Source organism: Artemia franciscana, chromosome 10 (assembly GCF_032884065.1).
Source record: "Artemia franciscana chromosome 10, ASM3288406v1, whole genome shotgun sequence".
In the NCBI taxonomy this organism is placed as follows: Eukaryota; Metazoa; Arthropoda; class Branchiopoda; order Anostraca; family Artemiidae; genus Artemia; species Artemia franciscana.
The window spans coordinates 15,995,537-16,019,989 of NC_088872.1; the positions used below are offsets into that span (position 1 = coordinate 15,995,537).

Below are 24,453 nucleotides of genomic sequence, written 5' to 3' on the forward strand. Positions count from 1 at the left end.
AACGATTGGCTGGCATGAACTCCCGTTGGAATATTAAAGATTCAAAACAGCAAGGGAATAGGGGTAAGCCACAAGTAGACGAGTAAGAATCATTTTAAAGGAGCAAGAATAAAGACCAACAAAATATTAATCCTAATTCCGCTTACTATCTGACACTATCTATGCAAAGGAAAAGTCGATCTCTATTCTTCCATTTCTGCAAATATCTTCTATAGTTGCCACTTTGGACTCGTAACCGGTACATTTCCAGCAAATACTAGGCACCGAAATGCAATATGCATTTCTCAAATTGCAAATATGATATTTGCAAATGCAAATATCTTCTGTAGTTGCCGCTTTGGACTCGTAACCGGTACATTTCCAGCAGATACTAGGTACCGAAAGTTTGAGAAATCTTCCATTTTATGTGACGATATAGCGTTTTGACATTTCTGCAAATATTTTCTGTAGTTGCCGCTTTGGACTAATAACCGGTACATTTCCAGCAGATACTAGGTACCGAAAGTTTGAAAAATCTTCCATTTTATGTGACGATATAGCGTTTTGATATTTCTTCGAAAATGGACCAGCTTCCGTACATGCTCAGTAAGCGTCACGAACGTATTGTTCACTTTCCGCTTAACTGTATAGCTTAAGTGTGTTGTCTACGCAGTTAAAATCTTATTTTTCTCGTCAGTTTTTTTCTAGATAATGCTTTCATTTTCGTTTTATTTTTCGTATCTTTGTACTCCTCAAAGTGCATTTCATGCTTGTACAAAGGGTTGAAATAAAGTAATTTACTATATTATTATTTGATTATATATGTATACATATACGTATTTTACTATATGTATTGCTTTATTATAAATAATTATCATTTATAATAAGTTTTATAATATACGTATTTCATATATGTTTTATTATATTATATACTATTATTATTATACATTAGCAAAATTTTACTCTAGGCTTTGTACCACACCGCGGATTTACCCCCCCCCCCCCCATTAGTTACCCTTTTCTACACCATCATTACTGGTTATATACAACTTCTAGCGCAAATTCATGTTATCAATATACAAATTTAAATGTATACATATACAAATAAAACATGACTATAAGCATAAACAATATAAATATAATATAGTGTAATATTATAAACTGATATTTTATAAATATAAATACTATTATGTAAATTTCAAACATGAAATAATACAATGCAATATATAATAACACAAGAATAAATAAAAGTACAATTATAATTTTATTTGAAATAAGACCAATTTTCTTCTAATTTTTAGCACGATAAGTATAGATTTTGTTCAAAATATGCTACAATTGCTGATTATGGTCAAAAACAAGGACGCTGACTTCACTTAAGATCTGTTGAATAAGGCGTACAGAACACGGTTCCTAGTAACTCTCAAATTGCAACCAGTTTGATTTTTGATAAATTACAGTGTCAACAAAATATAAATAAAAATATATATATTTTTTTCAAAACATATCTTTGCAAATTTATCAGTTATCCTTATCAAGCCTACTTTTTTCTGAGCCAAAACCTGTATAAAAAAAAAAAAAAAAAAGCATAAATTAGAAAATTTACTTGTTTCGTTCAAACAACATAAAAGGCTCTTATTATTTATTACTTATTTTCTCTTTTCCGGCACGATTTCCAGAAAAGCAGTCCACACTGTCATTTTCCGTATCATTTTGACTAAATTGGAACGACATCCTAAATGTTTTGACCCGAAAAATTTCTGATACAGAATTTTTATTTAAAAAAAAAAAAAAAAAAAAAAAAAAAAAAAAAAAAAAAAAAAAAAAAAAAAAAAAAAAGTATTATTCAATTTCCTTTTACACTAAACCCAGACGCCACGCCAATTTTCTTTTAAGCGGCGAATAGCCGGTGGCGCACCGGTGGACTTTTTTTTTTTTTTTTTCTTTTTTTTTATATATAAAAAAAAAAAAAAATTTAAACAGCATGACTAGTCATCTGTCAACGGAACAGAGCGTTTCATCAAGGCGTGGAACAGGAATAGGAATAGCATTGAAAAATAGATTGCTGTACTCAAACATACCTATTCAGGCTTTTATTGGGAAACAAATTTTCCTTTTATAAAATTAAATACGACAGAAGCATGATTGGTCCTTGAAATTCCCCATCTCTACGGGAGACCCAGACAATTTTACTCCAAAATGGCAAACATTGATAAAGCGTTTTGATGAACAGTTTATTTGAAGATCAAAATGAATAAAAATCTTGTAGGAATCTTAGTATTTCTCAAAAGATTTTTGCAGAAGACATCGCCAGAAACAGTGAGACAATAGTGTTAGATACTCATAAGAGAGAAAACTCGAACTCTAGTTTAATAATAAAAAAGAAACTACCAGAGCCATCTAGCTTTACCCAGCAAAGCAATTTCGCTAATTTTAAAATTTAATATTACTAGTTGTATTTATTTCATGGTCCTGTGGTGGCGCAGTGGATTTGACCTTAGCTTGGTAATACGGGACCCAGAGATCGAATCACGCTGCAGGAATGCACTGCAGGGCCGACGCAGGGACCTTAGTAGTCAAGAAGCGTCGTTAATTCTTAAATAAAAAAAAAAAAATATTTCATGTGTCCTGTGGTGGCGCAGTGGATTTGACCTTAGCTTGGTAATACGGGACCCAGAGATCGAATCACGCTGCAGGGCCGACGCAGGGACCATAGTAGTCAAGAAGTGTCGTTAATTCTTAAATTTATTTCATGTTTCCTTCCTTGTGATTTACATTGGAAAGAGGACAATAAGGATCACGATTGCCAAAATCAGACAACATGTATGTCTGCATAAATTTTTTTTCCTCGTTCTTTTTTACTTTTTTTAGCCTATTTTCGGCATACTAGCCTAGCTCTAACCCCTTAACAATAATTATAAACAGTTTAAAGACATTATCATTTTTGAAACAATTCCGGTCACATACAATTAGACGTTTATCTGGAATAAATTTTTATTGAGTTAGAATTAAGCTTATTCTGTTATTCTGCAATTTTTCGTTTAATTCTGCACTATACCCAATTTAAAGCGCCAAATTTTCCTCCCTTACCAGTTCCCCATACAGGTGTATGGGCTACAACTAACACATGATGCAACTACAGAAACCATGAGCATATCATGAAGAAAATGGCCTTACTTGTTTAGGGGTTCTTGACACCCTCAATGTATCTTAAAGGTTTTGTAAGCCTGAGAATTTTAAATATCCGTGCCACGTCTGAAGGTCGTATCTTACATTTTGACAAGATGAGAAAAAAACAAGGATATTTCCAGCCAGTAAAAAAGCGAAAATGCAATGCAAATATTTCGACCGAAACCTCCACTCAGCCGTTTTCAGTGCAAAGACAGAAAAATAATAATCGACCGTTAAACACCGTTTGATCCTCTCCGTTAGGAGAGCATCAAACGATTTTATAACTTAAAGACCGTTCCCCAGGGACTGTGGAGGGTCATATTATCCCCAAAGACATAGTTGTCAGACCTGTGAATTATTCTGAACAAAATGGCTACCTCAAAATTTTGACAACAGTTCTCAACAAAACTGTAACAATAACAAAAGTATAAGTGAAGTGCAGTCCGAGTCAGTAAAAACCAAAGTTTCGATTAGAATGGACGCAATAACAAAATCAACCGTCTATTAGTTAAGCGTTTTTAAGAGATTGTTCCATGATTTCATCCAAATTTACCGACTGAACCAACTAGAAATGAACCAACTCTAAGAATGATTGAAATGTTAAATGTTAAAAAAGTCCAAAAAAAAGTCCAGTTAAAAAAAAGACTTACGTATTTAGGGTGGTTTGTAATAATAAAAGAACTTCTTCTCGGACTTTAGCACTTTTGTGTCCGAACCCAGGAAGAAGTCGTTCAAATATCTGCTGTGGCGGAGCACACTTGTCCATGCACTTTAAAATAAGCGTATTTGCCTTTTCTCTAACTGAGTCTTTGGTATCACCTAAAAGAAATATTTATAGATAGGATTGTTAACTAAATTAGACAGAAAAAACTGAAATACTAAATATTAACATATTTAAGGCTCCTACCCGGTTCCAATAAAAATTAGCTAGAAAAATCATCACATAAATGTAACTATATCTACTGATTCTTTGAACGAGAGGTAGTTGTAGTCTAAGAATGGAACTTTGCAAGCCTAATTTTTAAATATAAACTATGCATCTTTTTTTTAACTTTTAAAAGGAAGTTTTATCTTCAAATGCAATAAAAGGTTAAAATGTTTGTTTCTGTCACCTACAAAAATAAAATGGTTTAAAGATAAAATTAAATACATGGGGCCGTGATGTCATATTTTACCATGGTTATAGCAGCAGCTACAAGCTAGTAAAGAGTAATTATTAAAGGAAGCCTTTCTACGCCGCAACAACCCATGCTTTCATTTTTAGCCATGTACAAAAAAAAAATTCCAGTAGCAGAGCTTTTTGTCATCTTTTATTTTATTTTTTAAATACAATATTAATACTCAGTATATAACATTATTATGTATAAAAATTATATCAGATTCAAACTTATATTCAGTGCATATTTTTTTATTGTTATTATTATTCAAGTCTTTGGTTTGTCACTTCCTAAGTAACTTTCAAAAAAGCAACAGTCATTTATTGGCTTCTGGTGATCTGGAGAAATGAAGAGGGGGAATCGCATATCTAGTGACAGCCAGATGGACAGCAGCAGCGTATCATCTACAACAGCAATTTGTAGAGTCAGTCTCGAAGTAGTAACTGTATATGTTAACTTTAAACTGTATATTAGGGTGACCAGATCTTATAGAGGGGGGCAAAAATTCGCAATTTTAACTTGTTTCAACCCCACAAAACGATTCCCATTTCCATATATTGAGATAGCCGAAATTTGAGTTTAATTAAATAACGTTAACCCGTGCCGCTCATCGCTCGAAGTCTGAAAAACTCAATTTTTTGGCCAAAAAGATGATATATCGAGCCATAACTCCAGAACGGTAAATAACAAAAACCCACATAATGCCTCAAAAGAAAGCCAATGCTATTCTTCAAAATCCATATTCTATACATAACTGTTGTAATTTTCAGTCAGACCGAGTAACAACATTATTTAACCCCAAAAACATGACCTGGTACCATTATGAGCGCAGTTCATGTATTTTGTTATCAAGTGATAATTTTGCATGTTTTGTATATTTTTTAGTTTAAAGCAGAAATATAATAAAAACAAGTAATGCTGATAATTTTAGTGACATTTTTCATTTAAAAATAAAAAAGTCAGGAGTATAGTGCACACAAAACAGACTCAAAAATGATACAGACGTAGTACAATCATAAGCTGATAATTCTACGTTGTTATTTTATCTATTCTAGAGCCTTTGTTAATGTAGCTTATGAAACACCAGAATGTAATTCTCGGCATTTGCTTACAACTAGATGGACATATTGCTTTTGGCCTTTATCTTTTGTCAAAAGGTTGTTAAAGTCGTTTATTAATTTAACACTATTTTGAGGCCAGGTTTTTGAATGTTGTCTTAGGAAATCTGTTTTTATATTAAATCAGTCAAAGAATGTAAACGTTTCTTTGGTTAGGTTTACAACCCAAGTGTGCTCTGATGGTTCATCGGTGCTACCGAGCAATTTATTAGCCATTAACAACTTTTCATCGTCTTCGATGTTGGGATCAAAAAAAGATAATCTCACCAACTCTGCATTCAAATGGTTCAAAAACCTGGCCAGGGCTATTTCTGCAATGTCGTTGTCATATTCTTTATAGTATAGCAGACTGCAAAATACCAAAATCTTACTTTGGTGCAGCAAGAGCTTTTGGAGCATTGAACCAAGCTTTGCAATAAATTTTAACTAGAAAAACAGATATGGCACGCACTGCACATTATTCTTCTTCAGATATCTTAAATTGACGGCGAAAAATGAAATTTTAAAGCAATAAATAGCCTTTGCCATCCATCTAGCGTGATGAATGGCTCCTAAAGTTCTAAAACCCACAACATTGCCGTATAAAGATACAATAAATACCAGAGCCAACTGCAATAGCTCCTTATAGTTATCTCTGGGTGGCTCCCAGTTAATTTGGTTTCAAGGTCAGCAGCAACATTTGCAATTACTTCTAGAGTTAGCTACTTTGGTACTAGATTGTCACTGATACCAGTGTCGTATTTTCCTTTGTTTATCTCGACCCACGGAGTGGGGAATCTCTTAAAAGTGTCTCGATGAGGCCCAGTAGTTGTTCCTATTTTTATGTCGATTACGCCTCTAAACGGAATTTCCAAGATATGATGACGACAAGCTAGGTATAACAACTCTCTTCCAATCATTTGCTCCAATGACGCACACTCCTTTGAGTCCTCTCGTTTTGGATGTTGTAGCGTCAAAGCACATCGTCTTGGCGGAGTTGGAAAAACCTCATTCATATAGACATTCATATACGGCAATGGCTTGCTCCTCTCCAGAGCTGTTTGCTGTTACAGGAACTCCCAGCAACTGTTCCTTTTCGCCATAAGAAATTGCAATAGCTATTCGCTCAAATTGTTCATTTTTTTAAACACACAGTTAAAGGTTTACCGTCCCAAATGATAAACGGGGGCTCTTTTTCAGGAATATTTATTTAACAAAAAAATGTTAGTATATTATTCTCCAAACATTTGCCTTCTATAGTGTAATGAATAAGGTTTTCGAGCCTTTGTACTCAAGAAGTTAAGATTTAGTGCTTCTAGAGTAGCTTATTAAAATTCTCGTGGCATTTCTGTCAGATTACATCGATCTAACAAAATGGACAATTTCAGATTTAAAATGTCTTTAACCCCCCTTGCAAATGAAACTTTCATCCTCTTACTTTCAAATGATCCTGGATCTTCTACAGCTTATTAAGGGACGTTCGTTTCCTCCAAGATCCCAATTTCCAGAAAGATGCTGTCTACCAGGTTAAACATTTATACTGTGTTTCCTTTTCCTTTTTACCTGTCAGACGGAACTTTCTTTGGTAAACTACTCAGGTAATCCCCATAGAACAAAAGATTAAATTCGAACAAAAGGCTCATTATGTTTGAACAATGAGTTTCAAAATGCTTTTTACTAAAAAAAAAATGTCAATTCCGAGATCGATTATGCCAAAACCCGTAAAACCCTCAGAATACTCCAAACTGGCTCCTAAAGGTACCAGTTCGCGTTATTTGGACTAAAGGCTGTTGTAACTCTGTCTTCCTTAAATTGACAACATTTATGAATTGAATATAAAGTTTCAAGAACAACATTGGCTTTCTTCTGATATATTAAGCATGATTTTATTATTTACCTTTCTGGAGTAATGCATAGTCACCTTTTTGGCTAAAAATTTTGATTTTTCAAACTTTGAGCGACGAGCGATACGGACTGACGTCGCTTAATAAAGCTCAAATTTCGGTCATCTCAATATCTGGAAAGGGGAATCGTTTTGTGGGATTGAGACAAATAAAATTCCGACATCGATATTTTGCGGTCACCCTACTGTATATGTATATTTAAAGGGAAGTTTTAACTCCAAACGCATTAAAAAAAACAAAAAAAAATAAATTTTTTTCTGATACCTAGAAAAACCGGAACAGTTTGAGGCCGACATTAAAAGCACGGAGTCATCTATTTTACCACGGTTGTAGCAAAAGCTACAACCTAGTAAAGAGTAACTGTTAAAGGAAGACTTTCTACGTCGAAACCATGCTTTTATTTATTGACCTACAAATAAAATTATGAGTAACAGAAACGTTTATATAGCTTTTGATGCATTCAGATGATACAGACTTCTTAAAAAACCTCTTAAAAAAGAGGTTTTTTAAGAAATTTTGTGGGATCGAGACAAACGAAATTCCGACATCGATATTTTGCGGTCACCCTACTTTACAAGTATATTTAAAAAGAAGTTTTTTTTATCTCCAAATGCATTTAAAAAAAAGTAAAAACAAGTTTTTTCTGCATCTGTCGAGCAGTTATGATAGCAAATTGACAGCCAGCCCTAAAGCAGTAAACTGTATATGTAACTGCACAAGACATGATTCAGCAAAACTGCCGGGGCTCCCATTCTAAGAAGGTTTCGATAAAAGTTTCTCTAAGAACAGCAAGACATTCAATATTATGAGAAAAGTGGATAATATTCCTGATATTTTTTATGTGAAGCAGTTAAGTCCGGCTCCATTGCATGATACGAAGCATTACGGATTTTCCAGCATATACTATGTAATGATCTAACCCAAATTTTGTTATTAAAAGCTCACTGAACAGCTCACCAAAAATGCCTTTAGGGAGTGATTAAAGCCCATTGCCGCAATTGAGGTTTCACTGAATGCCACTCTTCCATAGATAATGGCTCCACAGCATCACGCAAAGCAGTACATGTTTTCCAGCATAGAATGACCTAAGCCCAAGTTTTTGTTATTAAAGGCTCACTGAACGACTCACAAAAAATGCCTTTAGGGAGTGATTAAAGCCCATTGCCGCAATTGAGGTTTCACTGAAAGCCGCTCTTCCATAGATAATAGCTCCACAGCATCACGCAAAGCAGTACAGGTTTTCCAGCATATGCTACAGAATGACATAAGCCCAAGTTTTTGTTATTAAAGGCTCACTGAACGACTCACAAAAAATGCCTTTAGGGAGTGATTAAAGCCCATTGCCGCAATTGAGGTTTCACTGAAAGCCACTCTTCCATAGATAATGGCTCCACAGCATCACACAAAGCAGTACAGGTTTTCCAGCATATGCTACAGAATGACCTAAGCCCAAGTTTTTGTTATTAAAGGCTCACTGAACGACTCAGAAAAATGCCTTTAGGGAGTGATTAAAGCCCATTGCCGCAATTGAGGTTTCACTGAAAGCCACTCTTCCATAGATAATGGCTCCACAGCATCACGCAAAGCAGTACAGGTTTTTCAGCATATGCTACAGAATGACATAAGCCCAAGTTTTTGTTATTAAAGGCTCACTGAACGACTCACAAAAAATGCCTATAGTGAGTGTTTAAAGCTCATTGCCACAATTGCAGTTTCACAGAAAGCGACTCTTCCATTGATAATGCGCGGCCTATGGGCTGATAGAATGAACAGCCTTTCAGCTATGGATTAGAAACATGGATGAAAGGCTCCCAACTCACACATACTTCAGCACCGTTTGGCAATACGCAAAATTCTTTCAAAGATAGTTCTGTTTAATATTAGGCAATTCTTCTTTCTTACCGTGTTGAGTTTAATCAAAGTTAAGTGGCAACTCTGGTTAAGCAGCCTCTAGAAAAGGCAAACATGTGAATAATGAAATTGACGAGAAAAACACACTCTTTAACTGAGTGAGTTAGAGTGTGGTTCTCTTTAATGGTTCTGAGGGAGAACCCTCAGAACCATTCTATTAGCTATACGAACAAGAGGAGAAAATTATATATTTAACTGAAAAGCATGATTTATTGAACTTCATATCTGCGGGTTTAATAGGAGATTATCTTCCATTCAATTTAGTGTTAAATTCAGAGCAACGACATTACCCGCATTTTTGCTGACCTAAATGTCTCAATTAATAAGAATTTTTGGGAGTTACTCATCATTACTAGCGAAATGAAACGCTGATTTTAAACTAATTGACCTATATATGCTTGTAACTAGTACACTTGTATTTTTTAATACAAGTTTTTTTAAGTTCTATTATTAATTTAGAAACTGCCGAAAAGTTATAGAGAAGAAACATAAATATTAACATGAAAAACACTAATTTTATTACAAACCTTCATAAATAAACCGCAAATACGTGGCAAAATTTTAAGAAGGGGGGGGGTACATAAGAGTATCTTTTCGAGTGGTTATGTTTGAAATCTATAAAGAGTATATTTTTAACGATATCTTCTTCATTCCTTAGTGGGGTTTCATATAAGTCTTATAGAGGGAGTCCTCTTTGCAGGTATCACAATAAAGTAACTCTGTGAATTGCTAGTAACTTACTTTTCGTAAAATTTTTGTGCATGAGTTTGTTGTTCTTTGGGGGAGGGGCGATATTTTTTTTTCTTTTCTACGTTTCATGTAGCTGAATCTAAATTCAACGACATGAATTTTGTATGGTGTTTTTAACGTGTGGAATATTTTCAATTCTCCTGTGTTTAATCCTTTGCATATGGATCTTGTATAGAAGTCTTCTACGCAGGTTGTTATAGTAGTTATGTGAATTTTTTGCTTTGATTTAGAAATAAAACAAAATGAAAATATAGAAGACGGGCAGAGTACCATTTTTTTCGTTTGTGTTTTTTTTCTGTATGTTTTGTTTAGTTTAGTTTCTTTTTTCCGTTGATAAGTGCCTTCGGACATAAAGCCGAAATATTCGCACTTCGTTATTATTAATAAAAAAAAAATTATTTTCCACTGCAGTATTTGAAATTTTATACTTTTTTTTATATATTTTCATTTCGTATTATTGGTAATATTATTTTCAAAGTCTATACATTCTAGAATCACATTTTCCGTGAAACATTTGGCAAAACTTTAATTTCTTTGGGTCAGGGGGGGTATGTCGGGAGAAAACTCGAAAAAAATATGCTCAATATACGAAAACACCTGACAATTCACAGGCTGTCAAAGCCCAGCTTGATTTTCCAAAATAATAAAAACAATGTTGCTATAGTGTTGGCAGTTTTGCTCACCTTAGGTATAGAGACTTAGACATTAAGCTATCATTTTCAAGCAATATTTCGACAGGGTCTGTGCAATGTCATCCCCAAATTTGAACCTTTCTATAGCTAAGACCGCCTGAAGCACAGTTTTCGTTATGGAGCCTTTTCGTTTTTTTGGTGGGGGGGGGGGAATAAAGATGATAATATATCTGGAAAATCATCAAATATTACTATTGATAATATTTATGTGTTTAGCAATTTTTAGCACATCATTAGAACTTCCTTTTTTTTTTCTTTTTTTTTGGTAACAAGATTTAGAGATCATTTTGTGGGGTTGAGACAAACAAAATTCCGACATCGATATTTCGTGGTCACCCTAGGCTACTGTATATGTATATTTAAAAGGAAGTTTTTATCACCAAATACATTAAAAAAAATAAAAACATTTTTTCTGCTACCTAGAAAAACCGGAATAGCTCAAGGCCAAAATTAAAAGCACGGAGTCGTCTATTTTACCACGGTTGTAGCTACAGCTACAACCTAGTAAAGAGCTACTCTTAAAGGAAGACTTTCTAAGTCGCAACTGCCCATGCTTTTATTTATAGGCCTACAAACAAAAATTCTGAGTAACAGAAACGTTTTTATAGCTTTTGATGCATTCAGATACAGAAAAGGTTTTTTAAGAAATTTTGTGGGATCGAGACAAGCAAAATTCCGGCATCGATATTTTGCTGTCACCCTACTTTACATGTATATTTAAAAGGAAGTTTTTTATCTCCAAATACATTAAAAAAAAAGAAGTAAAAACAAGTTTTTTCTGCTACCTAGAAAACCAGAAAAGTGACTTTTTAAGAAAAGTGAATTTTCACTTTTAGAATTAGAATAACGTCATTAGAATTTCCTTTTTTTTGTAACAATATTTAGAGATAGACTTGTAACTAACCTCTTTCTAAACGCTTATTTTCTTTAATAAAATTTTTAGTACTCATTCCTTACATAAAAATTACCAATAAACACATATATTTTACTTGTAACGTGGACACAGAACAACTTGTTGAAATCTGAATCACCTATAATTTGTATAAAGCGGTAGTATTAGGTGCCAAAATCCTCTCCTACATTAATTTTTTTCTACAAGGGGAGTTTTCCATAAAGAGGCGGATTTGAATTTTCTTTTTTTTGAGATTATAGCAACGCGGGACGAGTAAGTTAATAATAATGTAAGTAATAAAAAGATAAAGAAAAATTAAAAAAGGCAGAGAAGGTTGCTGAAAACTATTTTTGTGAAAGACAAGTTGCATAAATTGATGAGATTATAATGGTTTTCCTCATTTTCTATATGGGCCTTTTTTCTTAAATAATAGTCTAAAATCGCAAAAAAAGTATATGAATATACAAGTATGTACAAAAAATATTCTTTTTTAATTTCTCAAATTTTTAGATTCTTTTTGTCACTAGAAATCTCATTTGTAGGATACTTCTGCTATAAGTGTCGTGTCCCAAAAAGAAGTCCATGACTAAAGGCAAAATCGTATACAACGAATTGTTTATGCTTCAAAAATAATTGAAAAAAAATGAAGATTAAAAATAAAAATGTAATCAAAACAAAGAAAAAAAGAAATGTCAAAACAAGAAAGAAAGAAACTTACCTAGTCTGTCAACACATGGTGTTATGGCACCCTGCAAGAATGGTCGAAAGTCATCTTTCATTCTATCAACTAATAGTCCAAGGATTTCAAGTCCATTTAAAGATACCTAAAATACATGCAGATATAAATAAGTGAAACTAGAAAATTATCTCCAGTAGATAAGATGGCTAAAGATACCATTTAAAGATACCATAAAATACAAGCAGATATAAATAAGATGAAACTAGAAAGTCATCTTAGTAAAAGACCAATTTATTTATTCGAATAATTTAGGAATTTAACACTGTAATAGTTTTCCTAAAAGTAAAGTTTTCCTACGTTTATTATCGTAAAACCTGACCTATTGAAATAACACGTAGCCTATTTAAGTATTAAACTTATTGAAGGTCCTATCCTTGCATGGTAAACCAGGCACATACATTAAAGTGATTAAGAGTACGTCCTAGGACATTATCGCTGTGGTTAAGATAAGAACGGTAAGGAGATAAGATAGATAGACGGTAAGAAAGGAACGGTAAGGTAACGGTAAGGAGATAGAACGGTTGCGTTCCATCTCCATTTATATGGTTTATTTTGATGAATTTTGTCCTATGGAACACGGAAAAGGTAATAGGCAAGGCTGTATCCAAGGTAGGGAAGGGGTTACAGGGTTGTAGCCCCCCCCCTCATGAAATATTCATCCAACCCGTAAAAATGTAACAAAAATACAGACAAATACAGTTTTTTTTTCAGGATTCTATTGTACCCCCCCCCCCCACCCTGAACCGAAATCCCGGATGTGCCCTTGGAAATCAATGAAACGAAATGGAAAGGTAAAACTCTCCTAGACTTAGATTATACTAATGATCTAAGTGTCCTACATGAAAATGTTAGTAAAATAAATGATTTTTTCGAGGTTTTGAATGCGAGAATGTTTTTGAAAATTGATATAAGAAGATAATTTCGGTTAGACTAGGAATAAATAAAGGTGAAGAGGTCGTAGTGGGTAACAAAAAGAGTGACCAAGTAGGCAGCTACATTTACCAGGGTAATTTCATGGCAAAATAGCACTGCCTATGAGCAATGTGGGCACAACCTTTTTTTAGACCAGGGCATTTCATAAAGAAGGAGTCGTAGAAACTTCAAAAGTGACTCTTTCGATTGGGAATTGCAAATTTTAGTGATATTATTAATAGTCGAAAGTGATTGGACGGCAATGAGCCCCCCCCCCTCCACCAGCCATTTCTCCGAAAACATCCAATCAAAATTTTGAGGTAGCCCTTTTTTTCAGCGTAGTTGAAAGGTCCAAAAATTATGTCTTTGAGGTTAGCCCCCACACACACACACACACACAGCCCTCAGGGCAAGGGTTGTAATATATGCCCTCGGGACATATAAGGTTTTATAGAAAGGATAGTCGTATAAAATTCGAAGGGAGCTCATTGGATTGGAAATCGGAAGTTCTAGTGGCCTTCTTAAATAGTCGAAAGCGATTGGAGGGCAGCCCCCCCGCGCCCATCGTTACCCCAAGAATATCGAATCAAAATTTAGAGACAGCCATTTTGTTCAGCTTAATTACAAGGTCCAGGAACTATGTCTTTGAAGATTACAATCCCCCACAACTCTCAGGGCAAGAGTTCTAAGCTATGCCAGGGGCATATAGGGCTTTTTATGGAAGGCATGGTCATATTAACTTTTGAAGAGGCTCATTTAACTGGAAATTGAAAGTTCCAATTTCCATTTCAAACTAAAGCGATAGGAGGCAATTAGTTAGATGGCAAAAAGTTTCCTTTTTCAACTGACAGTAAGGAGCAACATTAAAACTTACAACAAATAGAAATTATTACGTACTAGCTTTTGGGGTGGCGCTTCGCGCCACCCCAACACCTAGTTGGTGGGGCGCTTCGCGCCCCCCCAAGCCCCCCGCGCGCGTAAGTCGTTACGCACCATATTAGTTACGCGCCATTGTAGTTGTGTCCCACTGTCCCACCTGTGAATAGAGATAGATAGATAGATAGATAGATAGATATATATATATATATATATATATATATATATATATATATATATATATATATATATATATATATATATATATATATATATATATATATATATCTATATATATATAAAAATAAGTTGTCTGTGGATGTGTGGATGGATGTGTCAGGTGACGTCACCTGAAAAAACTGGATCAGGTGACGTCAAAACTGAAAAAACTAAAAAAAGGCAAAAACTACAAAAAAAACTAAAAACTAATAAAAAAAATAAAAAAGCTAAAAAACTAAAAAAACTATAAAGGTAAAAACCAATAAAAAACTAAAAAAAAAACTGAAAAAACTAAAAAAAGGCAAAAACTACAAAAAAAACTAAAAACTAATAAAAAAAGTAAAAAAGCTAAAAAACTAAAAAAACTAAAAAAACTAAAAAAAGTAAAAAAGCTAAAAAAAATAAAAAATAAAAAAAAACTAAAAAAAAGGAAAAAACTGAAAAATAAGCTAAAATAAAGGTAAAAACCAATAAAAAACAAAAGAAAAAAGGAAAAAACTAATAAATGACGACACTCAAAGAGAAAGCGACCAGGACAAAAGGAATGTTCGATTAGCAATCAACAAAGCACCGGGACACAGGGAGTATAAATGACGACCAGGACATAAGTAAAAAAAAAAACTATCTATATATATAAAAATAAGTTGTCAAACTAAAAAAAGGCAAAAACTACAAAAAAACTAAAAACTAATAAAAAAGCTAAAAAACTAAAAAAACTAAAAAAAAAGGCAAAAACTACAAAAAAAACTAAAAACTAATAAAAAAAATAAAAAAGCTAAAAAACTAAAAAAACTAAAAAAACTAAAAAAAGGTGAAAAACTAAAAAAACTAAAAACTAAAAAAAACTAAAAAAAAGGAAAAAACTGAAAAATAAGCTAAAATAAAGGTAAAAACCAATAAAAAACTAAAAAAAAAACTGAAAAAACTAAAAAAAGGCAAAAACTACAAAAAAACTAAAAACTAATAAAAAAAGTAAAAAAGCTAAAAAACTAAAAAAACTAAAAAAACTAAAAAAACTAAAAAAAGGTAAAAAACTAAAAAAAATAAAAAATAAAAAAAAACTAAAAAAAAAGGAAAAAACTGAAAAATAAGCTAACATAAAGGTAAAAACCAATAAAAACTAAAAAGAAAAAAAGGAAAAAACTAAAAAAAATTTTCATCTAAAAAACTAAAAAAAACTAAAAAAGGTAAAAACTAAAAGAACTAAAAAAGAAAAAAATAAATGACGACACTCAAAGAGAAAGCGACCAGGACAAAAGGAATGTTCGATTAGCAATCAACAAAGCACCGGGACATAGGGAGTATAAATGACGACCAGGACATAAGTAAAAAAAAAAATAACAAAACTAAAAAGAAGGTAAAAACTACAAAAAAACTAAAAAGAAAAAAAAAACTAAAAACTAATAAAAAAACTAAAAAATCTAAAAATCTAAATAAACTAAAAAAGAAAAAAAAAGAAAAAAATAAAGGAGAAAAACAAAACTAAAAAACGAATGTATATACAGACCGGTACACCGGGATACAAATGACGACCGGGACACAGGGAATATAAATGACGACCGGGACACAGGGACACAACTACAACGGGGACACCGGGGGAAACAGGGGGATATAAATGACGACCGGGACAAAAAAACTAAAAAGAAAAAAAAACTAAAAACTAATAAAAAAACTAAAAAATCTAAAAATCTAAATAAGCTAAAAAAGAAAAAAAAAGGAAAAAAATAAAGGAGAAAAACAAAACTAAAAAACGAATGTATATACAGACCGGGACACCGGGATACAAATGACGACCGGGACACAGGGAATATAAATGACGACCGGGACACAGGGACACAACTACAACGGGGACACCGGGGGAAACAGGGGGATGTAAATGACGACCGGGACACCGGGACAGGGAATGGTCGATTAGCAATCACCATCAACAAAGCTCAAGGGCAATCATTAGAATCATGAGGTATAGATCTGAATACAGATTGTTTTCCCATGGACCATTATATGTTGCATGTTCAAGAGTCGGTAAACCTGACAATCTATTTATATGCAAAGACAATGGGACAGCAAAGAATGTTGTATATTCGCAAGTTTTACGTAGTTAAAACCATATATATATATATATATCTATCTATATTCACAGGTGGGACATAGGGACACAACTACTATGGCGCGTAACGACTTACGCGCGCGGGGGGGCTTGGGGGGGGCGCGAAGCGCCCCCACCAACTAGGTGTTGGGGTGGCGCGAAGCGCCACCCCAACAGCTAGTATATATATATAAATAAGTTGTCTGTGTGTGGATCTGTGGATCAGGTGACGTCATGTTTGTTCGCATATGACGTCTGAATTATTTCACACTAATACAAAAGAAGAAAAAAACTAAAAAAGGTAAAAACTACAAAAAAAAACTAAAAAGAAAAAAAACTAAAAAAGCTAAAAAACTAAAAAAACTAAAAAAAGGTAAAAATCTAATAACTAAAAAAAACTGAAAAAAATAAAAAAAAAAGGCAAAAACTACAAAAAAAAATAAAAACTAATAAAAAAACTAAAAAAGCTAAAAAACTAAAAAAAAACTAAAAAAAGGTAAAAAACTAAAAAAAACTAAAAACTAAAAAAGAAAAAAACTAAAAAAAAAGGAAAAAACTGAAAAATAAAAGAGAAAAAGAAAACTAAAAAAATATGAATAAATATATATAAAAATAAGTTGTTTGTGGGTTATGTCTGTCTGTCTGTCTGTCGAGTGACGTCGTGTTTGTCCGCATATGACGTCTGAATTATTTCACACTAATACAAAAGAAGAAAAAAAACTAAAAAAGGTAAAAACTACAAAAAAAAACTAAAAAGAAAAAAAAATAAAAAAGCTAAAAAACTAAAAAAACTAAAAAAAGGTAAAAAACTAAAAACTAAAAAAAAACTGAAAAAACTAAAAAAAGGCAAAAACTAAAAAAAAACTAAAAACTAATAAAAAAACTAAAAAAGCTAAAAAACTAAAAAAACTAAAAAAACTAAAAAAAGGTAAAAAACAAAAAAAAAACTAAAAACTAAAAAAGAAAAAACTAAAAAAAGGAAAAAACTGAAAAATAAGAGAAAAAGAAAACTAAAAAAATATTAATAAATATAAAAAATATAAATATAAATATAATATAAATTAGCAATCAACAAAGCACCGAGACACAAATGACGACCGGGACACAGGGAGTATAAATGACGACCAGGACATAAGTAAAAAAAAAAAACTAAAAAAACTAAAAAAATGGTAAAAACTACAAAAAACTAAAAACTAATAAAAAAACTAAAAAATCTAAAAATCTAAATAAACTAAAAAAGAAAAAAAAGAAAAAAGGAAAAAAATAAAGGAGAAAAACAAAACTAAAAAACGAATGTATATACAGACCGGGACACCGGGATACAAATGACGACCGGGACACAGGGAATATAAATGACGACCGGGACACAGGGACACAACTACAATGGGGACGCCAGGGGGCACAGGGGGATATAAATGACGACCGGGACACCGGGACACAAGGAATATAAATGACGTCCGGGACACTCAAAGAGAAATCACAGACTGGAACACCGGGACACAAATGACGACCGGGACACAGGGAATATAAATGACGACCGGGACACAGGGACATAACTACAAAGGGGACGCCGGGGTGCACAGGGGGATATATAAATGACGATGGCGACTCAGGGAATGGTCGATTAGCAATCACCATCAACAAAGCTCAAGGGCAATCATTAGAATCATGAGGAATACGGATTGTTTTCCCATGGACCATTATATGTTGCATGTTCAAGAATCGGTAAACCTGACAATCTATTTATATGCACAGACAATGGGACAGCAAAGAATGTTGTATATTCGCAAGTTTTACGTAGTTAAAAACATATATATATATATATATATATATATATATATATATATATATATATATATATATATATATATATATATATATTCACAGGTGGGACATAGGGACACAACTACAATGGCGCGTAACGACTTATGTAGTTGTGCCATTGTAGTTGTGTCCCACTGTCCCACCTGTGAATAGAGATATATATATATATATATATATATATATATATATATATATATATATATATATATATATATATATATATACTAGCTGTTGGGGGGCGCTTCGCGCCCCCCCAAGCCCCCCCGCGCGCGTAAGTCGTTACGCGCCATATTAGTTACGTGCCATTGTAGTTGTGTCCCTGTGTCCCACATGTGAATATAGATAGATTTATATATGTGTTTCAAACTACGTAAAAATTGCGAATATACAACATTCTTGGCTTTCCCATTGTCTGTGCATATACAAAGCCGCATGTACTAATAATGACGTCATATGCAAACGCTCTTTTTACAAACATGCATACACACAACTCGTTTTTATATAGATAGATAGATACAATACAAATTAACTGCGTAAAACTTGCGAATATACAAAATTCTTCGCTGTCCAATTGTCGCTGCATATAAATAGATTGTCAGGTTTACCGACCCTCGAACATGCAACGTACAATTGTCCATGAGAAAAACAATCAGTATTAAGATCTATACCACATTTTTCTAATAATTGACCTTGAGCTTTGTTAATGGTGATTGCAAATGCTAATCGAATTGGGAATTGCAATCTTTTAAATTGAAAAGGCAGATCCGTTGGAATCATGGGAATGCGAGGAACAGCCTCACCCTCAAAAGGCCCTGTCAAGATTGTGGCCTCTATTAGGTTTTCCATTGTTTTTTTTACAGCAAGTCGCGTGCCATTGCAAAGCTTTGGTGGGTTGATATTTCTTAAAAGTATTATTGGTACGCCTATTTTTAGTTGTAGCACGTGTGGTGGAAACCCTGAAGGATCTATGGAATTTAAAAATTCAGATGGATAATTAACCGCTTCATTTGGTTCCAAAACTGTGTCGACTGACTTGTAAAGGACTGCCTGGTCTCGAATCTTGGTCAAAACAATATTGTTGATTTCGTGGACGTCTATATTTTTGGGTGCGAGAATCGCTCTTTCACTTAGCCATTTATTATTTTTATAATTTTTTAGAATATTCAGAAATACTTTTTCAATCAATTCATTTTTGGACGTCACTAAATTACAGAAATCAGCAGGTAGTTGTATACGTCCTGAAATTGAGTCTACTGGGAGCTTTCCGTTTCCAATTGCCAGCAATTGATCTGAAAATGTTTGACCAGAGTCATCGTTTTGCAATCGGACACGCATATTTGTAGTTAATTTTAATATTTTTACGTGTGCCCATAAATTAGAATTTTTCAGGCAAGCATTCATTTCGTCTGCAGGAGTTGATCTAGGTATTATAGGTAATGTTTGCCTGAAATCTCCCGCAAGCAATATTAATGTGCTGCCAAAGGGTTTCGAAATGACGACAACTAACTTCATCATTAGATATCTTTAATGACGTCACCGTCATAGCAAAAATGACGACAACTAACTTCATGACGTCAGTCGACACAGAAACATGACGTCACCTGACAGACAGACACACAGACAGACAACTGACGTCCACGAAATCAACAATATTGTTTTGACCAAGATCCGAGACCAGGCAGTCCTTTACAAGTCAGTCGACACAGTTTTGGAACCAAATGAAGCGGTTAACTATCCGCCATAATCGTTACGCGCCATATTAGTTACGCGCCATTGTAGTTGTGTCCCTGTGTCCCACCTGTGAATATAGATAGATTTATATATGTGTTTCAAACTACGTAAAAATACAACTCGTTTTTATATAGATAGATAGATAGATAGATAGATAGATAGATAGATAGATACAATACAAATTAACTGCGTAAAACTTGCGAATATACAACATTCTTCGCTGTCCAATTGTCGCTGCATATAAATAGATTGTCAGGTTTACCGACCCTCGAACATGCAACGTACAATTGTCCATGGGAAAAACAATCAGTATTAAGATCTATACCACATTTTTCTAATGATTGACCTTGAGCTTTGTTAATGGTGATTGCAAATGCTAATCGAATTGGGAATTGCAATCTTTTAAATTGAAAAGGCAGATCCGTTGGAATCATGGGAATGCGAGGAATAAGAACAGCCTCACCCTCAAAAGGCCCTGTCAAGATTGTGGCCTCTATTAGGTTTTCCATTGTTTTTTTTTTTACGGCAAGTCGCGTGCCATTGCAAAGCTTTGGTGGGTTGATATTTCTTAAAAGTATTATTGGTACGCCTATTTTTAGTTGTAGCACGTGTGGTGGAAACCCTGAAGGATCTATGGAATTTAAAAATTCAGATGGATAATTAACCGCTTCATTTGGTTCAGTACGGGGGGCTTGGGGGGGGGGGGGGCGCGAAGCGCCCCACCAACTAGGTGTTGGGGTGTATATATATACCCAACAGCTAGTATATATATATATATATATATAACCTTCCTGTCGCCTGATTTGTATTAAGTCCCTTATTAATTCATACTTACTATAGCTTTTTTGCTTATTTTCCTTCTTACTGAAAACTATTTAAGTTAGCAATAGAAAGAATTGCTTCAATTGCTCTTGTAAACTCTATTGTAAATAAAGAGCAAAAGATAAAAAGAAGAATAACTTCAAAATTCATGCTCACTAGTCCTTGCATAAGAAAAGGATAAACATTCCATAGAGCCATTGATGGCATATAGTATAATGATGTACTGCATCATTTAAGCCGTTTCGTGCAGTCTGCTTTTAGATTTTTTGGGTTATTTTTTTCATTTTTATATATATGCCATATACCATCATACTATATGCGCTAGATTTGATCTTTAAAAATTGCCTGGATTCACATTGATGCCTGTACCCGACGCAAAATGGCATGTGCATTGTGGCTGTAGGAAAACTATAAAACATAAAAACTATAAAAGACCCATAGAAATTTGTATATGTGCATTTTTGTTACGTTTTTACGAGTCGGACAGAAATTTCGGGGGGTGGGGTAACTTTTTAGTAGCATTTAACAGTATTGAGAACTGTTGAATCAACAGTTAAGTCGCTATGTCTTTTTACAGGGGCAGGTAGTAAACCTGTTGCCCAAACTAACAGCATTAGGAATCAAGACCTGGGCTCCATATTGCCAAGTAGAGAATCAATACACCAAGGCTACCACAGGGTTCTATTGTAAAATAATAAAACAATATTAGCCACTGAATGATAATCTGTTTAGGGTTGGAGTTTTAGCATATTTTTCCTGAATGGAGTCACAGCAACAGAAATAATGTAAGACCCTGTCCTTTTTTTCCACCTATTTATCAGTTTACTTAAGAGTTATCCTATTTATCATTTAAGATTTATTTTATCTGATTAAATTTTTATATTTGGTTGTATGACACTGGTTTTAATGTATAAAATTGTATTGTTTATTATAATTGTGTTGTATATGTATTTTAATTGCTGTTTGACGATGCATAGTTGCAGTATTTTGATTGCAGGCAATTGCTGCAGGCGAATACCCCCCCCCCCACTCCATTAGCAAGTCAAGTGATACTGTTCTGGTTCAGTGAATACTGACTGAAGTGACATCCAAGCATGCTAGTGACTATAGAAGGCACAGAACAACTGAGTGATACAAACGCGTATGACCTATTGGTCAAACGCGTCAAACCCCAAACAACATCAACAACATGTAAGACCCTTTGGAGTTCGAGCTATGGAAAAACATAAAGGCTGGAGTCAAGCCATATACTCTTAAATGCGACTAAGAAGTGGCAATAATAAACAAAATTAATATTTTAGGCTAGCTATTGTGAATAAGATTTTTTTGCACCATAGCATAACAGTACTACTACAGAAACAATCGTTTGTATTACTATTGAAAAATATGCATATTGTATTTACAAATACATTACATATAAAACGCAGAAACATATAAAAATGATTAATAGATTGACAAAATAGCATTTTAAAGCAATTCTGACAGTACATTATAAAAAATTTATAAGATAAATATTAGTTATTATTTATTAAATTAACAACAAATAATTAGATTATATTTAGAATAGAATTTTATCAAATTACTTCTTACAAAAAAGGAAGAAAAGGGACATTTACAAAAAGGGAAGAATTGTACCTTAGAGTTGGGGCTGGAGTCAGAGCAAGCATGTTTAAAGTTTTAGGAGGCGGAGTTGGAGATGGAGTTGGTATATTGAAAAGTTTTGGAGTTGGAATTGCTTATAACAAACTCCAAATACCTGCTTGAAGACCATCTAACATGGCCACTAGCCGTACTTAGACTTGCAGAACGAAAAAATGTGTACAACTCAGATTTGAACAAGGTGTGACAAATCTAGTATTTATGAAATACTTCAAGGCTCCTTCAGATTGAATTTAAAAAAATTAAAAGTAAAAAAATTTAAAAAAAAAGGAATTAAAAACACAAAAAGAAAAGAAAAAAAGAAAAGAATACAGCTGTAACTGTCAACAAAAATATTGCAACCTCTCTATTCCAGAAAGTTAAAAAGCCAAATAAAAAAAAAAAACTGGACTAACTTTAAAATTACTGCTCATTAGCCATTGAATAATACCCTCTATAAAACATCCTATATCTTCACATTCTATGCCATTACTGGGATCTTGGAGATAACTAATGACATCACTACCAATACTAATCTTCTTTTTAACATCTGTAGTTCCTATTAAGGTGCTGAACAAATCGATCTGAGACATATTCATTCAATCAAACCATCAGTAGTTCTGAAATGAAAGATACAAGTTTAACAGAACATTTCATTGAGTTTGATAACAAAAAATATGAAATTACAGAAAATTTTGGGCAAAATCATGGTTGTTTGAAGTAGCAGGACTATCCTAAGGTTGGTGGCACCCAGGGCAAAATTAATTACAGAACAAACCCCCTCCCAACCCTAAGATAAATAAACAAAGCCCCAGCCCCAGCACACAAACCCACCAGAGCACCTAGGGCAGCTTGTCCTGGTTTCCCTTCTCCTATTAAGAGCCCGGGGGGGGGGTTAAAATGACAAAACAGCATCTGTATACAATATTTTCTGAATTTTACATGGCTAAGAAGAAGGGACAGTTTCAAGTGGGTCAATTTTGAGTGAACTCAATACACTCAGTTTTGGGGGACAATACATCACCTTTATGTGTGTTAAATTCAATTTGTATACATATATGCTTCATTGTTATTCCTGTTTGTGATCAGTTTCACTACAAAATATTCTTTTTTTTAACAAAATTTGTTTTCAAACATTAGTTCAGACTGTGAAATTCCAAGCATGTTCAAAACCTAAAACCTGATTTATGAAGTTGCAGAACAGGTCTTTTTTCGTTTTACACTGTCTTACACTTTTTTTTTCACTGATCTGCTTTAACATTTCAGCCTGTATAGACACATTAATTAAAATAGCAGTCAAAGGAACCTTAATTAGGACAGAATTAAGGAGCAAATCTGGTTTATTAATTATTGATGTCTAATTTTTTCCTTTTTTTCTAAGACAACAAAACATGTTGTTTTTTTAGTAAATGATCTCATGTATTTATTCAAGAATACGAACTGTCACAACAAAATATAACATATTGCAAAGAATATTTCTGATTAAGTATTCAAATTTTGTCCAAAATTTAGACTACCAGTCAAATTTGTAATTTTTAAGCAAAAAAAAGACAAAAAAAACTAACCAATAATGAAACCATGTCAATTAAAAACCAGACATAAATTATTTTTTTTATGCTTTCCAAAAAAGAAGTTTTCTGTAGCAAACATGAATTCATATAATAATTCCAACTCAAAACGAACATAAATTACTATCAATAAATAAATAAAACCCAAATGAGCAGAAATTACATGAACAATCACGTTAAAAGAAATAAGCACAAAAAGGATGCAAAACAATAAAATCACTGAAGCTAGAGCTTAGTTTAGGACATTTTTTAGGCATTACAAGGGAGGGGAACTGGGAATTAAATAAACTAGAGGCGTCTCCGAAAAACTAATAAATAGCAATTTTTTGAAGGTAAAGCAATAAGAATTCTGTTATTATAGTCTTCAGTTCAGAAAAGAACTAACATTCAACTGGTATCAAGTAGAGCTTCTCTAATGTGAATGAAGCAAGAATTTTAGGCAAATTTATTTTATAACACAAAATCTTATAGCAAATAAATTTAAT

At 33.2% G+C, this 24,453-nt stretch overlaps 1 protein-coding gene across 1 annotated transcript in view; it reads right to left on the reverse strand.

The window, feature by feature from the left end:
- LOC136031837 (CLIP-associating protein 1-like) overlaps window positions 1–24,453 on the reverse strand; it is a gene marked incomplete in the record, with an annotated part of 169,070 nt that overhangs the window by 137,425 nt on the left and 7,192 nt on the right. The window contains 3 exon segments of the mRNA XM_065711673.1: window positions 3,801–3,969; window positions 12,272–12,377; window positions 22,817–23,020. Coding sequence (XP_065567745.1) covers window positions 3,801–3,969; window positions 12,272–12,377; window positions 22,817–22,999 — 458 coding nt within the window.